At 40.3% G+C, this 17,354-nt stretch overlaps 1 protein-coding gene across 1 annotated transcript in view; it reads left to right on the plus strand.

Annotated features, from left to right (window-relative positions):
* Window positions 1-17,354, plus strand: part of SPINK5 (serine peptidase inhibitor Kazal type 5) — a gene marked incomplete at both ends in the record, with an annotated part of 83,180 nt that overhangs the window by 35,414 nt on the left and 30,412 nt on the right. The window contains 5 exons of the mRNA XM_084252636.1: window positions 1,338-1,404; window positions 2,543-2,670; window positions 3,993-4,071; window positions 13,074-13,201; window positions 16,045-16,093. Of these exons, the coding sequence (XP_084108762.1) occupies window positions 1,338-1,404; window positions 2,543-2,670; window positions 3,993-4,071; window positions 13,074-13,201; window positions 16,045-16,093 (451 nt within the window). The remainder of the gene's footprint in view (window positions 1-1,337; window positions 1,405-2,542; window positions 2,671-3,992; window positions 4,072-13,073; window positions 13,202-16,044; window positions 16,094-17,354) is intronic.

A 17,354-nucleotide genomic window follows, 5' to 3' on the forward strand; every position in this document is an offset into this window, starting at 1 on the left:
GATAAACAGTGGCCTGCGAGTAAAAGAATCAGGACTTTTCTCTCACTGCTGTGATGGTACTATGGTAATGCCTTGATGCGATGTAATAAATACTAAAGATCTTTCCCTTTCATATGCCCCATGTCAGTAGAAAATGGTAAGAATGGCAAAATATTAGGCTCATGATCAAGCTCAAAAATTGGTGTCAAGGGAGGACCTTATATTAAGAGCAGATACCCCCAGAGCTGATGGCACCCAAGGACTGCAACTTGCACTCTCTGCATGCACACTGCCAGAATAATCTAAGAATGTATTCTTTATCAGCGCTAAACATTGACAATTTCTTAACATCAAGTCATTGTTTTTAAGTATCCTCGATTCTTTCTGGGGAGAAGGACAACCTCTTTAGTTTCTGAAGGAAACAAACATGACAATTTACTGATTTGGTATGGCATGTGTGTCTTATTCTTTAAGTGGCACTAAAAAGAACAATATGGAGAAGTGTACAACACACTAAGTTGGTAGAGGTATAAAAGTAATGGGCTATGTCTATCTAGAGAGGTGACTTCTCCTTTAGAATAAATATGGCTGTGATATTTTTCTTTTTCCTTCTGGTTTATTTCACTGAGCATAATTCCCTCTAGCTCCATCCACTTTACTGTAAATGGCATGCGTTTTTCATTTTCATTGCTAAATAATATTCCATTGTGTATATGCCACATCTTCTTGATTCAGTCATCTATTTTTGGGCATTTCGGTTGTTTCCAGGTTTTACCTAGTGTAAATGGAGCTGCAAAAACATAGGGGTACAGGTGTTCTTTTGAATCAATGTTTTTTTGTCCTTTGGGTAGATTCCTAGGAGTGGAATTGCCAGGTCATATGGTAGCCTGAGGTCATATGGTAGCCTGAGGTCATATGGTAGCCTCAGTAGACTGAGGAACCTGCAAACAGCTTTCCATAGTGGCTGGACCAGCTTACACTCCCACCAGCAATGTAGGATGGTTTCGCTTATAGCAGGAATACAGGGGAACCAAATAAGACACAGTGTGAAAAATAATAACACTCCAAAACACAACAAAGCAAGAACAGACAATTATAGAGGAGAGACATCCTGCAGGGGAAGAGGAGGGAGAGGGATCAGAGGGAGGGAGGGAGGAGCACAGGGGCCTGAGGTTATGATGCACGGGTGCATTGGTGAAGGAAACTCTATGGGGACTATACCTGAGGGGGAGGGTATTGTTTAAAAATGAACAATGATGTAAAAAAATAAAATAAAATAAAAAAATAAAAGGTAAAATTAAAAAAAAATATGCTTGCTACAATGCTTATCTTCCTGCCCATCTCCTTCCCTCTTACAGCCATCAAGAAGCAAAGAAGAAAAAAGAAGCTGAATCCAGAGCAAAAGCGAAGAGAGACGCTGACAAGGTAATTTTCCTGAAGGGGCATAATATAATGAAAAATGGGAAGTGTTGCAATTTCTCAGTAAAAATAATGCCTGGAGTTACCAGACACCTAAGTGAGGGAATTTGAGCTTCATTTAGCCTTGACAGAGTTTTCTTTTAATGGGCTAAATAACAGATATTTTAGGTTGTGGCCATTCAGTCTCTTTCACAACCACTGGATTATGCTGTTGTAGCTCAGAAGCAGCCAAAGGTCATGTGCAGACAGACAGGCAGGACTTGTTCTGATAGCACTGGAGTTACAAAGAAGGTGGTGGGCCAGATCTTTGAATAGGAGTCGTACTTTGCAAACTCCTGATTTCCTCCATTCTCATGTTTAAAATGAAGATTTAAAATCCAGAGAGAAAGAACTTAAGTTAGTGGTATATTGGTACCACACTACAAAGAGTAATTATCTTCATGTTTCAGAGTGTTCACAGCTAGAAAGTAGAAACATCCGAATTCAAACCATTGGCCACTATAATTCTAAGGTTTCCTGATGCCAAATCCTGCACTTATCTTAACGAACTTTTTGCTTTTATATGACTGAATTTGGTCAAACCAGTTGTATGTTCTTTGTTTTACCTTGAATTATATTTTGGTGCCAGCACCACCAAATAATATATTTTTGGTTCAAAAAGAAGAATTCAGTTACATTTTTTCCATATTTATGGCATTTCCTTGCTCCCAGAAAGGTTATTGACATTAGAAATGATCTGTCTGGGGCTCCCTGGTAGCGCAGGGGGTTAAGACACAACCTATGAAGTTGTCCACAGCCACTGCAGATCAAATTGACCCCCGCCAGGGAGCAACTCACATGGTGCAGCAGACCTCTCCTGTCTCACTGGCTGCTCCCCTCAGCGGTGTATTTCAGTAGATCTGTCTCTTCTGCTCCCCACTCTGTCTCTGGTGAATCCTCTCACACCCTTAACCACCGCCCCCCTCCACACTCATACCTCTGGTCTACACCCTGGTACTTCTAAGGAAAAAATAAATAAATAAAAATAAAATAAAATTCAGGGCTCAGAGAAATGTCACATTAGTCTGGGCCAGTGTAGGTGTTTCAGTGGTCTGCTTGGGATCAGAATGAAACGTGCCTCGACTTACTTTCTCTGTCCTGGCAGGATGTGTGCGATGACTACCACCGCTTTGCGGTGAATGGAAGAATCCCGTGCGCCAGGGAGGGCGACCCCATCCGGGGCCCTGATGGGAAGATGTACGACACCACTTGCTACATGTGTCAGGCCATCATGTGAGTGGCACTGTGGCTGGGAAATAATGGAGGGTTTTGTCCTTTGTGCTTCATTGGTTTTCTTTTGTTTGTTTTTGTTTGTTTTACCAGATTTTCTTCCTTAAATTGTGCTCGTTTCTTTTCATTTTCTTTTTGTGATACCTTTTTTTTTTTGTATGGTGTCTTAATTATCACAGAATAAGTCCTGCAAATCAGGCACAGGGTAAGTCCCTGTGGCGATATAAGGTTGCAGAATGGACATGAAATCAGCTTATCTCACACAACAAGTCATGAAGCAGGCATGTCAGTATCAGATCACTGCTTCCGTTCATACCCAGGAATTGGGACCGGGGTGGGGAAAGACTTGGAATAAGCAATGACTGGGATCTGGGGAGGTTCACCTCTCCTCTCCCATGTGTTTGTCAGTTTCCACAGCTCCGCTGAGGCCTTCTCTGTGTCCCTAACCCCTGATTTCTCTTTCCTAGTAACCAAGACTTTTCCTTCATAGTACTAATCGCCCTCATTCACTGTAAATTTATGTGAGTGATATTTGTTTAAGATTTCTCTCTTCCCCCGGACAATTATTGTTACTATGGAAGGAATTCTAGAGAATGTGAGCCCTGAATTGGGATTAGCTTTTTGCTTCATTTCTTTTGTTTTAATTATGTGAAAGCCACCTTCAACAGGAAAATAAAAATGTATTTGGAGGAAATGCCTGTTTGGAGAAATGTATAAAAATGTCTTTTGAGAATTGTTAAGGCTTGGCACATTTATTTAGGGGGAAAGTCATAACTTTGAAATACACAGGTAGTTTTTGTTCTTTAAATGTGTACACAGGCCTAATTCTCAGTTGTCTCCATGGATGGCAGTGGGACCAGTGAAAGTCCCAGAAGGTAGGCTCAGTGCAGTGCCAGAAAGAACTTTCCAACAGTTTGGCTTAAGGACTTCAGGATGGAATGACCTACGAAAGGATCTCAAGGATGATGGTGGGTGGCGAATCACTGGCAGCTTAAAACAAAGTGAGCTAGTAATCGGAGGTACAGTTGTGAGTATTGGAAGTTTAGGCAACCATCTCTGGATAAGCTTTTAAATCCTCAGTCTACACTTAGTAGCTCCAGGTCCTGGGGCAAGTTATACACTCTGTCTTCCTACCTGTGAACTGAGATCGTGGTAAAGGTTTTGCTGCTTTCAAGGGTGAGGAGTTGGCAGCATGTGCAAAGGTGAGAACTTAGCATATGCTAAGTGAGAACTTAGTATATACTAACTGTAACAATGAAATGAGATCACTTTTTATGGGGGATTCTGTGATTCTGACATCTCTTTTTTAATCACTCTCTTTTTAGACTCACAGAATATGAAAAGAAAAACTTGAATGGCAGAGCAGTAAATAAAAGACAGTCTGACTCAGTGACTTACTTTGAGGTGAGAAAACCTTCTCAGACAATTTAGAGGCACATGAGCCTGCTATCCAGAAATGGCTTTCAGGGAGCTTCCGAGCTCCCAGAAACTGTATGAAACATTTGTTTGTGGTCTTATGTGTGTGCATGTACCTGTGTGCCTGTGTGACCATTTCTAGGTGGAGGATCCATAAATTTTACTGCTTAAAAGTATTCATGTCTCAAAAGTTAAGAATTTAAAAAAAAGCCATGCCATTGAAAGGTTCAACTTAAGCTATTTTTTTTTAAAATATCTGCTTTTGTTTATTTATGTACACAAGATCTAGGGTGTAGGCCAGAGATTAAGGAGGTGAGAGGATTCACCAGAGACAGAATAGGGAGCAGAAGGCAGATCTACCGAGGTATACTGCTGAGGGGAGCATTAAGCGAGTCAGGAGAGGTCAGCTGCGCCATATGGGTCAGCTCCCTGCAGGGGATCAAACTCATGTTGCAGTGGCTGCCGGTAGCTGGACAGTGCTGTGACTTAACCCCTCACCCCACTAGAGGAGGCCCCTCAATTTAAGCAGTGTGTGCATTCTGATCCAACCTGTGTGCAGCACCTCACCTCCCCTCCTTGGCTTCACAGGAAGTGTGCAGCAAATACCGCGAATTGAGGAGGAAAGGGGGGCTTGGGTGCACCAGAGAGGACAACCCCATGAGAGGCCCTGACGGGAAGATGTATGGCAATGAGTGCTACATGTGTGACGCCTACTTGTGAGTAGCACCCGGCTTCTGAGTGGGGAGAGCAACTGCTAAGAGCATTTTTCCTATAACCCTGAATAGTGCTCTTCCCTCTTCACTGTAGCTCTTCATTTACAGCACCACATTCAAGTGAACTTAAAAAAAAAAAAATCACACCCCAAAAATCATGTGGAGAGCTGATTATCTTGTTGATAATGATTGTGATAGTGAGAGATGCAGAATCATTTCTTTTAGGACCTTCCAAAAAAACTCAGAATACTCTATTCAGACAAGAGGAGATGATAACCCTACTAATGACTTTTAGTTTTCTGAAGGAGTATCAGAAATAGGACATGGATGAGAGTACATGCAATAAATCAGTAAGATGCATGGCAAGTTTTATAAACGATTTTAGTTTACTATCCTTATTCCTACTCATTGTGTGTGACCTCAAGGAATAGAATTAAAATGGGCAAGAGCTAGGGGAGACAGATTTGGACCCCATGTGAACATTGCAATCATAGTAGCTCAAGTGGGTTACGCCTGCTTCAGAAATGGTGGCTCTGCTGTGGAGGAATTGGCCACCCACTCATAAGGACTGAAGTATAACTTTAGGTGACTTGAGCTCTCCCCTCAAACAATCGTCTATGATGTCCCTTAAGTCTTTGGGTCTTTATCCCAAGCATGGGATGCTCCTATTTATTTAATTTATGCCTGGAATCTCTGAAAGGATTCAACCATTGAGTCTTCCTTGGTAGAGAGCAACATTTGTTCCAGTGTTTGCACCACAGAAGCAGTAAAGTTTTAATAGACGGAATCAAATGAAGATCATATAATCATGAAAACCAACATTTATTTCTTATATTTTTTTTAAGATTTATTTTATTTATACAAGAACTGGGGTCCAGGCTGGAGTGCAGGAGGCTGAGAGAATTTGCCAGAGATAGAGGGAAAAACAGAACAGACAGAAAAACACTGCTGAGGGGAGCAGTAGGTGAGACAGGAGAGGTCTGCTGTACCATGTGGGTATCTCCCTGGCCAGCCGGGATTGAACCCCCACCGTAGAGACTGCGGACAGCTTCACAGCACTGCCCTCAAGCCGACGTGCCACTGGAGAGGCACGAAAACCAACATTTATTGAACATGTGACATCAGCACACACCTGCTAAGAATTTTGCTACCTGAACTCATTTAATCTTCACAGTCACCAGAACAAATTGGTTTTATATTATCACAAGGCCCAAAATAATTAAGGCCTAGAGAACTCAAGAATGATGGAGATGTAAACACAGGAAAAATAAATTGTTAATAGACCTCACTGTAGGGTGAAGACAGGATATGGTCACTTATTTAACAAAGCCACGAGCAACTGCTTGTTGTTACATTTGTGTGGACTTAGGCTTGGTTCAGTTTGTTATTTCTTTGAGTGAAATGAAAGGAAGTCTGTCCCCTAATGGTCAGCTCTGCTGCTTCCTCTGGTAATTTCCCATTGTGGAAAGAAAATGCTAATGTTTTTCAGTCAACTTAGATTCATGGTCAACTTTAGATCAGTTTCTTATAAAGAAGTATGAGAGAACCTACAATTCTGGAGCATGTTCGTTTCTCACATTAACATAAAAATTACTTTTTAAGAAGAAATAAAGTTTTACTACACCATATTTTATGGATACGTTAGCAAAAAACCCATACTCTCTTGAGACTCATACCTCCCTCCATAGTCCATTCTTGCACATTTTCATAGCATATGCAATTAATTTTTCCAACTTTCAAAAAAAAAAGGTTTAATTTGGTCAATGAGAAAACTGTGTTTCACTCTTGTGTTGAATGAAACATATTAAAATGTTTTCATGAATTGTTTTAAATTTTCTTTGAAAGATTTATTTATTGATACAAGAACCAGCTTACAGGCCAGTTGCATGTGAGGGTGAGAGGATTCATCAGAGAAAGATGAGGGGCAGTGTAGGCAGATCTACTGAAATACACGGAAGGGGGCAGTGGGCGGGACAGGAGAGGTCTGCCAGTGATGTGGGTATCTCCCCGGCCAGCCCTGATCAAACCCACAGTGCAGAAGATGCAGACAGCTTCACAGAGCTGCGCTCAACCACCTGTGCCACCAGGGAGGCCCTTCATAAATCATTTAATTTGAATTATTTGCCTTAGAAATCCAAGTGTGTTATAGATGTAGAACACTAATTTTGATTTCAAGACTCAGTGATCAAAATGGATAAGAGCTATCACTCTCTTTTCTTTTTTGTCATATGCCTGCTTTTGGAGGGTTCACTTTCAGTAATGATTATAATACTCATGCCAGTCACTTACATTACCTTTACTTCCCTTTATTAGGTACCAGAAAATTATTCTAATTATTTTACATGGACCATCTCATTTAATGCTCACAACAATCTGTTGAGAAGAATATTCTTGTTACCTCTCCTCCCTCTCTCAACCCTTCTCGATTTAATGGTGAGGAAGGCACAGAGAGGTTAAGACACTTGTGTGTTCCTTACGTGATCTGGCTCCAGTCTTTCCTCTTGATCACCATGCTCTAATGCCTCCTTCTAGAAACTACATGGTACCACTTTATGAAGAGCTGTTGCAGATGCAAAAGAATAAATAAACAAGAATGTCTTACTGCAGTCTGTTTGCTAGGGAACTAAATAGGTTTATTTACTAATTAAAGGACTTTCTCTTGAATCCCATTCTCTTCCCGGGAGTAATCATTGTAACTTATCATAGTCTATGATGAGTAGATCTTTGGGGTTGCTTGAGAGTTGTCAAAGCAGTGAATGATCAACATACCTGTGGAGGAGCTTTTCTACTGTGTTAAGACTGACTTCTTCTTTCTCCCTTTTTTCCCTTTTATCTTACAGTAAACAAGAAGATGCAGCAAGACAGAAAAGACAAACAACAGAGGTACTTTTCTCAGGAAAGCTCATGTCACGTGCCAACATTTTTTTCTCTAAAATAGGGTTTGATTCATAAAAAGTGGAATGGCGATTTACTTGGTAAGAGATAGTCCTCATATTTGACTTGCTTTAGGTTTTCACTATCAAATGAATTGTGAAAGCCAATTTTTACTATTTGTTAACTTCAATGTACATAACTTATGTTAGCTAGAACCATATTTTTTATGAGTAATTCAGAACTGGAAAATTATTTCGGCCTGATGTCTGTGCCATGGTCTCACACCTTTCCCACTTCTTCACTCTTCTCCGTGGTCTCCTCTTTCAAATCCACATCCCACACACCAGACGTTACCAAGTAGCACCCAGAAAGGGGTCAGTTTCTCTTGGCACCTCTTACCTGTTCTCTCCTCTCTATCTCTTTTTTTCAGATTTATCTTTATCTTATTTTGATCATGTTTTTATCTCTTCTTTTTCAGCTTTCTAAAGACAAATCGAGGCTTCGTAATATTCTCTCCCCTTTTTGCACATTATTGTAATTTCATGGTTCTCTCACCATTGACTACACTCAACATGTAACATTGTAAAGATTGTAAGGCGTGTCCAACATGCTTATTCGAGCATTTATATATTGCAAAATGATTGCCACCATCATGTTAGCTGATGCCTCACATAATTTCCATTTTTTTTATCATGAGAACCTTTATGTTTTACGCATTTAGCAACGTTCAAGGTGAACATTTCTAGGTGGAGGATCCATAAATTTTACTGCTTAAAAGTATTCATGTCTCAAAAGTTAAGAATTTTAAAAAAAGCCATGCCATTGAAAGTTTCAACTTAAGCTATTTTTTTTAAATATCTGCTCTTATTTATTTATGTACACAAGATCTAGGGTGTAGGCCAGAGATTCAGGAGGTGAGAGGATTCACCAGAGACAGAATGGGGAGCAGAACAGGCAGATCTACCGAGGTACACTTTTGAGGGGAGCATTAAGCAAGTCAGGAGAGGTCAGCTGCGCCATATGGGTCAGCTCCCTGCAGGGGATCAAACTCATGTTGCAGTGGCTGCCGGTAGCTGGACAGTGCTGTGACTTAACCCCTCACCCCACTAGAGGAGGCCCCTCAATTTAAGCATTCTGATCCAACCTGTGTGCAGCACCTCATCTGCCCTCCTTGGCTTCACAGGCAGTGTGCAGCAAATACCGTGAATTGAGGAGGAATTGGGGGCTTGGGTGCACCAGAGAGGACGACCCCGTGAGAGGCCCTGATGGGAAGATGTATGGCAATGAGTGCTACATGTGTGACGCCTTCTTGTGAGTAGCACCCGGCTTCTGAGTGGGGAGAGCAACTGCTACGGGCATTTTTCCTATAACCCTGAATAGTGCTCTTCCCTCTTCACTGTAGCTCTTCGTTTGCAGCACCACATACAAGTGAACTTAAAAAAAAAAAAAAAAAAAAACACAAACCCAAAAATCATGTGGAGAGCTGATTATCATGTTGATAATGATTGTGATAGTGAGAGATGCAGAATCATTTCTTTTAGGACCTTCCAAAAAAACTCAGAATATTCTATTCAGACAAGAGGAGATGATAACCCTGCTAATGACTTTTAGTTTTCTGAAGGAGTATCAGAAATAGGACATGGATGAGAGTACATGCAATAAATCAGTAAGATGCATGGCCAGTTTTTAAACGATTTTAGTTTACTATCCTTGTTCCTACTCATTGTGTGTGACCTCAAGGAATAGAATTAAAATGGGCAAGAGCTAGGGGAGTCAGATTTGGACACCATGTGAACTTTGAAAATCATAATAGTTCAAGTGGGTTACGCCTGCTTCAGAAATGGTGGCTCTGCTGTGGAGGAATTGACCACCCACTCATAAGTACTGAAGTATAACTTTAGGTGACTTGAGCTCTCCCCTCAAACAATCGTCTATGATGTCCCTTAAGTCTTTGGGTCTTTATCCCAAGCATGGGATGCTCCTATTTATTTAATATATGCCTGCAGTATCTGAAAGGATTCAACCATTGAGTCTTCCTTGGTAGAGAGCAACATTAGTTCCAGTGTTTGCACCACAGAAGCAGTAAAGTTTTAATAGATGGAATCAAATGAAGATCATATAATCATGAAGACCAACATTTATTTCTTATATTTTTTTTAAGATTTATTTTATTTATACAAGAACTGGGGTCCAGGCTGGAGTGCAGGAGGCTGAGAGAATTCGCCAGAGATAGAGGGAAAAACAGAACAGACAGAAAAACACTGCTGAGGGGAGCAGTGGGTGAGACAGGAGAGGTCTGCTGCGCCATGTGGGTATCTCCCTGGCCAGGCGGGATTGAACCCGCACCGTAGAGACTGCGGACAGCTTCACAGCACTGCCCTCAAGCCGACGTGCCACTGGAGAGGCCCGAAAACCAACATTTATTGAACATGTGACATCAGCACATTCCTGCTAAGAAGTTTGCTACCTGAACTCATTTAATCTTCACAGTCTCCAGAACAAATTGGTTTTATATTATCACAAGGCCTAGGTTTTATATTATCACAAGGCCCAAAAAATTAAGGCCTAGAGAATACAAGAATGATGGAGATGTCAACACAGGAAAAATAAATTGTTAATAGACCTCACTATAAGGTGTAGACAGTGTATGGTCATTTATTTAGCAAAGCCATGAGCAACTGCTTGTTGTTACATTTGTGTGGAATTAGGCTTGGTTCAGTTTGTTATTTCTTTGGGTGAAATGGAAGGAAGTCTGTCCCCTAATGGTCAGCTCTGCTGCTTCCTCTGGTAATTTCCAATTGTGGAAAGAAAATGCTAATGTTTTTCAGTCAACTTAGATTCATGGTCAACTTTAGATCAGTTTCTTATAAAGAAGTATGAGAGAACCTACAATTCTGGAGTATGTTCGTTTCTCACATTAACATAAAAATTACTTTTTAAAGAAATAAAGTTTTACTACACCATATTTTATGGATACGTTAGCTAAGACCCATACTCTCCTGAGACTCATACCTCCCTCCATAGCCCGTTCTTGCACATTTTCATAGTATATGCAAATAATTTTTCCAACTTTCAAAAAAAGTGGTTTAATTTGGTCAATGAGAAAACTGTGTTTCACTCTTGTGTTGAATGAAACATATTAAAATGTTTTCATGAATTGTTTTTTAATTTTCTTTGAAAGATTTATTTATTGATACAAGAACCGGGTTATAGGCCAGCTGCACGGGAGGGTGAGAGGATTCATCAGAGACAGATGAGGGGGCAGAGTAGGCAGATCTACTGAAATACATGGAAGGGGGCAGTGGGCGGTACAGGAGAGGTCTGCCAGTGATGTGGGTATCTCCCCGGCCAGCCCTGATCAAACCCACAGTGCAGAAGATGCAGACAGCTTCACAAAGCTGCGCTCAACCACCTGTGCCACCAGGGAGGCCCTTCATAAATTATTTAATTTGAATTATTTTCCTTAGAAATCCAAGTGTGTTATAGATGTAGAACACTAATTTTGATTTCAAGACTCAGTGATCAAAATGGATAAGAGCTATCACTCTCTTTTCTTTTTTGTCATATGCCTGCTTTTGGAGGGTTCACTTTCAGTAATGATTATAATACTCATGCCAGTCACTTACATTACCTTTACTTCCCTTTATTAGGTACCAGAAATTTGTTCTAATTATTTTACATGGACCATCTCATTTAATGCTCACAACAATCTGTTGAGAAGAATATTCTTGTTACCTCTCCTCTCTCTCTCAACCCTTCTCGATTTAATGGTGAGGAAGGCACAGAGAGGTTAAGACACTTGTGTGTTCCTTACGTGATCTGGCTCCAGTCTTTCCTCTTGATCACCATGCTCTAATGCCTCCTTCTAGAAACTACATGGTACCACTTTATGAAGAGCTGTTGCAGATGCAAAAGAATAAATAAACAAGAATGTCTTACTGCAGTCTGTTTGCTAGGGAACTAAATAGGTTTATTTACTAATTAAAGGACTTTCTCTTGAATCCCATTCTCTTCCCAGGAGTAATCATTGTAACTTATCATAGTCTATGATGAGTAGATCTTTGGGTTTGCTTGAGAGTTGTCAAAGCAGTGAATGATCAACATACCTGTGGTGGAGCTTTTCTACTGCGTTAAGACTGACTTCTTCTCTCTCCCTTTTTTCCCTTTTATCTTACAGTAAACAAGAAGATGCAGCAAGACAGAAAAGACAAACAACAGAGGTACTTTTCTCAGGAAAGCTCATGTCACGTGCCAACATTTTTTTCTCTAAAATAGGGTTTGATTCATAAAAAGTGGAATGGCGATTTACTTGGTAAGATCTAGTCCTCATATTTGACTTGTTTTAGGTTTTCACTATCAAATGAATTGTGAAAGCCAATTTTTACTATTTGTTAACTTCAATGTACATAACTTATGTTAGCTAGAACCATATTTTTTATGAGTAATTCAGAACTGGAAAATTATTTCGGCCTGATGTGTGCCATGGTCTCACCCCTTTCCCTCTTCTTCACTCTTCTCCGTGGTCTTCTCTTTCAAATCCACATCCCACACCCCAGATGTTACCAAGTAGCACCCAGAAAGGGGTCAGTTTCTCTTGGCACCTCTTACCTGTTCTCTCCTCTCTATCTCTTTTTTTCAGATTTATCTTTATCTTAGTTTGATCATGTTTTTATCTCTTCTTTTTCAGCTTTCTAAAGACAAATCAAGGCTTCGTAATATTCTCTCCCTTTTTTGCACATTATTGTAATTTCATGGTTCTCTCACCATTGACTACACTCAACATGTAACATTGTAAAGATTGTAAGGCGTGTCCAACATGCTTATTCGAGCATTTATATATTGCAAAATGATTGTCACCATCATGTTGCTGATGCCTCACATAATTCCCATTTCTTTTTGTCATGAGAACATTTATGTTTTATGCATTTAGCAATGTTCAAGGTGACCATTTCTAGGTGGAGGATCCATAAATTTTACTGCTTAAAAGTATTCATGTCTCAAAAGTTAAGAATTTTAAAAAAAGCCATGCCATCGAAAGTTTCAACTTAAGCTATTTTTTTTTTTTAAATCTGCTTTTGTTTATTTATGTACACAAGATCTAGGGTGTAGGACAGAGATTCAGGAGGTGAGAGGATTCACCAGAGACAGAATGGGGAGCAGAACAGGCAGATCTACCGAGGTACACTTTTGAGGGGAGCATTAAGCGAGTCAGGAGAGGTCAGCTGCGCCATATGGGTCAGCTCCCTGCAGGGGATCGAACTCATGTTGCAGTAGCTGCCAGTAGCTGGACAGTGCTGTGACTTAACCCCTCACCCCACTAGAGGAGGCCCCTCAATTTAAGCAGTGTGTGCATTCTGATCCAACCTGTATGCAGCACCTCATCTGCCCTCCTTGGCTTCACAGGCAGTGTGCCGCAAATACCAGCAATGGAGGACGAATGGGGGGCTTGGGTGCACCAGAGAGGACAACCCCGTGAGAGGCCCTGATGGGAAGATGTATGGCAATGAGTGCTACATGTGTGACGTCTTCTTGTGAGTAGCACCCGGCTTCTGAGTGGGGAGAGCAACTGCTAAGAGCATTTTTCCTATAACCCTGAATAGTGCTCTTCCCTCTTCACTGTAGCTCTTCATTTGCGGCACTACATTCAAGTGTACTTAAAAAAAAAAAAAAATCACAAACCCAAAATCATGCGGACTTGTGTAGAGCTGATTATCATATTGATAATGATTGTGATAGTGAGAGATGCAGAATCATTTCTTTTAGGACCCTCCCAAAAAACTCAGAATATTCTATTCAGACAAGAGGAGATGATAACCCTGCTAATGACTTTTAGTTTTCTGAAGGAGTATCAGAAATAGGACATGGATGAGAGTACATGCAATAAATCAGTAAGATGCACGGCAAGTTTTATAAACGATTTTAGTTTACTATCCTTACTCCTACTCATTGTGTGTGACCTCAAGGAATAGAATTAAAATGGGCAAGAGCTAGGGGAGATATTTTGGACCCCATGTGAACTTTGCAATCATAGTAGCTCAAGTGGGTTACGCCTGCTTCAGAAATGGTGGCTCTGCTGTGGAGGAATTGGCCACCCATTCATAAGAACTGAAGTATAACTTTAGGTGACTTGAGCTCTCCCCTCAAACCATCGTCTATGATGTCCCTTAAGTCTTTTGATCTTTATCCCAAGCATGGGATGCTCCTATTTATTTAATATATGCCTGGAGTCTCTGAAAGGATTCAATCATTGAGTCTTCCTTGGTAGAGAGCAACATTAGTTCCAGTGTTTGCACCACAGAAGCAGTAAAGTTTTAATAGATGGAATCAAATGAAGATCATATAATCATGAAGACCAACATTTATTTCTTTTATTTCTTTGAAGATTTATTTTATTTATACAAGAACTGGGGTCCAGGCTGGAGTGCAGGAGGCTGAGAGAATTCGCCAGAGATAGAGGGAAAAACAGAATAGACAGAAAAACACTGCTGAGGGGAGCAGTGGGTGAGACAGGAGAGGTCTGCTGCGCCATGTGGGTATCTCCCTGGCCAGGCGGGATTGAACCCGCACCGTAGAGACTGCGGACAGCTTCACAGCACTGCCCTCAAGCCGACGTGCCACTGGAGAGGCCCGAAAACCAACATTTATTGAACATGTGACATCAGCACACACCTGCTAAGAATTTTGCTACCTGAACTCATTTAATCTTCACAGTCTCCAGAACAAATTGGTTTTATATTATCACAAGGCCTAGGTTTTATATTATCACAGGGCCCAAAAAATTAATGCCTAGAGAATACAAGAATGATGGAGATGTCAACACAGGAAAAATAAATTGTTAATAGACCTCACTGTAAGGTGTCGACAGGATATAGTCATTTATTTAGCAAAGCCATGAGCAATTGCTTGTTGTTACATTTGTGTGGAATTAGGCTTGGTTCAGTTTGTTATTTCTTTGAGTGAAATGGAAGGAAGTTTGTCCCTTAATGGTCAGCTCTGCTGCTTCCTCTGGTAATTTCCCATTGTGGAAAGAAAATGCTAATGTTTTTCAGTCAATTTAGATTCATGGTCAACTTTAGATCAGTTTCTTATAAAGAAGTATGAGAGAAACTACAATTCTGGAGTATGTTCGTTTCTCACAGTAACATAAAAATTACTTTTTTAAAAAGAAATAAATTTTACTACACCATATTTTATGTATACGTTAGCAAAGACCCATACTCTCCTGAGACTCATACCTCCCTCCAGAGTCCATTCTTGCACATTTTCATAGCATTGGCAAATAATTTTTCCAACTTTCAAAAAAAGTGGTTTAATTTGGTCAATGAGAAAACTGTGTTTCACTCTTGTGTTGAATGAAACATATTAAAATGTTTTCATGAATTGTTTTTTAATTTTCTTTGAAAGATTTATTTATTGATACAAGAACCGGGTTATAGGCCAGCTGCACGGGAGGGTGAGAGGATTCATCAGAGACAGATGAGGGGGCAGAGTAGGCAGATCTACTGAAATACACGGAAGGGGGCAGTGGGCGGGACAGGAGAGGTCTGCCAGTGATGTGGGTATCTCCCCGGCCAGCCCTGATCGAACCCACAGTGCAGATGATGCAGACAGCTTCACAGAGCTCCGCTCAACCACCTGTGCCACCAGGGAGACCCTTCAAAAATCATTTAATTTAAATTATTTGCCTTAGAAATCCAGTGTGTTATAGATGTAGAACACTAATTTTGATTTCAAGACTCAGTGATCAAAATAGATAAGAGCTATCACTCTCTTTTCTTTTTTGTCATATGCCTGCTTTTGGAGGGTTCACTTTCAGTAATGATTATAATACTCATGCCGGTCACTTACATTACTTTTCATTCCCTTTATTAGGTACCAGAAACTTGTTCTAATTATTTTACATGGACCATCTCATTTAATGCTCACAACAATCTGTTGAGAAGAATATTCTTGTTACCTCTCCTCCCTCTCTCAACCCTTCTCGATTTAATGGTGAGGAAGGCACAGAGAGGTTAAGACACTTGTGTGTTCCTTACGTGATCTGGCTCCAGTCTTTCTTCTTGATCACCATGCTCTACAGCCTCCTTCTAGAAACTACATGAAGAGCTGTTGCAGATGCAAAAGAATAAATAAACAAGAAAGTCTTACTGCAGTCTGTTTGCTGGGGAACTAAATAGGTTTATTTACTAATTAAAGGACTTTCTCTTGAATCCTGTTCTCTTCCCGGGAGGAATCATTGTAACTTATCACAGCCTATGATGAGTAGATCTTTGAGTAGTAAAAGCAGTGAATGATCAACCTACATGTGGAGGAGCTTTTCTACTGTGTTAAGACTGACTTCTTCTCTCTCCCTTTTTTCCCTTTTATCTTACAGTAAACAAGAAGATGCAGCAAGACCAAAGGCTAAAAGACAAACAACAGAGGTACTTTTCTCAGGAATGCTCATGTCACGTGCCAACATTTTTTTCTCTAAAATAGGGTTTGATTCATAAAAAGTGGAATGGCGATTAACTTGGTAAGATCTAGTCCTCATATTTGACTTGTTTTAGGTTTTCACTATCAAATGAATTGTGAAAGCCAATTTTTACTATTTGTTAACTTCAATGTACATAACTTATGTTAGCTAGAACCATATTTTTTATGAGTAATTCAGAACTGGAAAATTATTTCGGCCTGATGTCTGTGCCATGGTCTCACACCTTTCCCTTTTCTTCACTCTTCTCCGTGGTCTTCTCTTTCAAATCCACATCCTACACCCCAGACGTTACCAAGTATCACCCAGAAAGGGGTCAGTTTCTCTTGGCATCTCTTACCTGTTCTCTTCATTCTATCTCTTTTTTTCAGATTTATCTTTATCTTAGTTTGATCATGTTTTATCTCTTTCAGCTTTCTAAAAACAAATCGAGGCTTCATAATATTCTCTCCCTTTTTTGCACATTATTGTTATTTCGTGGTTCTCTCACCGTTGACTACACTCGACATGTAACATTGTAAAGATTGTAAGGGGTGTCCAACATGCTTATTCGATCATTTATATATTGCAAAATGATTGCCACCATCATGTTAGCTGATGCCTCACATAATTCCCGTTTCTTTTTGTCATGAGAACATTTATGGTTTATTCATTTAACAACGTTCAAGTATGTCATACAGGATTATTAGCTGTTATCATCATGCAGTGTCCTAGACCCCCAGAATTATTCACCTTTTAACTGGACGCTTGTACCCTCTGACCAACGTCTTGCCATAGGCCTTCCCCAACCTTCCAGGCCGTGGTCCCCACCACTCTGCTCTCTGTGAGGCTAGTTTGGCTCATTTAGAGTCTACATGGAAGTGACATCATGCAGTATTTGTCAAGCCCTTTTCTACTCATTACCACTAGCATAATGCAGCAAGGTCCATCCAAGTAAATGTGGAAGGATTCTTTCTTCTCATGAAGACTCAGCAATATTCTCATTTCCTGCACGAAACCTCCCATAATGGCCTGTTTAATGGCCTCACCTTTGATCTTTCATAGCTTTATAGACTATAGTGTGCAACAGAACACACTCAAAAATATTATACCTTAGTCTACAAATTTGTCAGTCTCCTTCTATACCTATGTTGTCCCCTCCTTCAGGACAATTATCCTGATAAATACTTGCAGATCCACCCCCCATGACAGGACAATTCTGGAGTGTGATG

Source organism: Talpa europaea (assembly GCF_964194135.1).
Source record: "Talpa europaea genome assembly, chromosome: 13".
In the NCBI taxonomy this organism is placed as follows: Eukaryota; Metazoa; Chordata; class Mammalia; order Eulipotyphla; family Talpidae; genus Talpa; species Talpa europaea.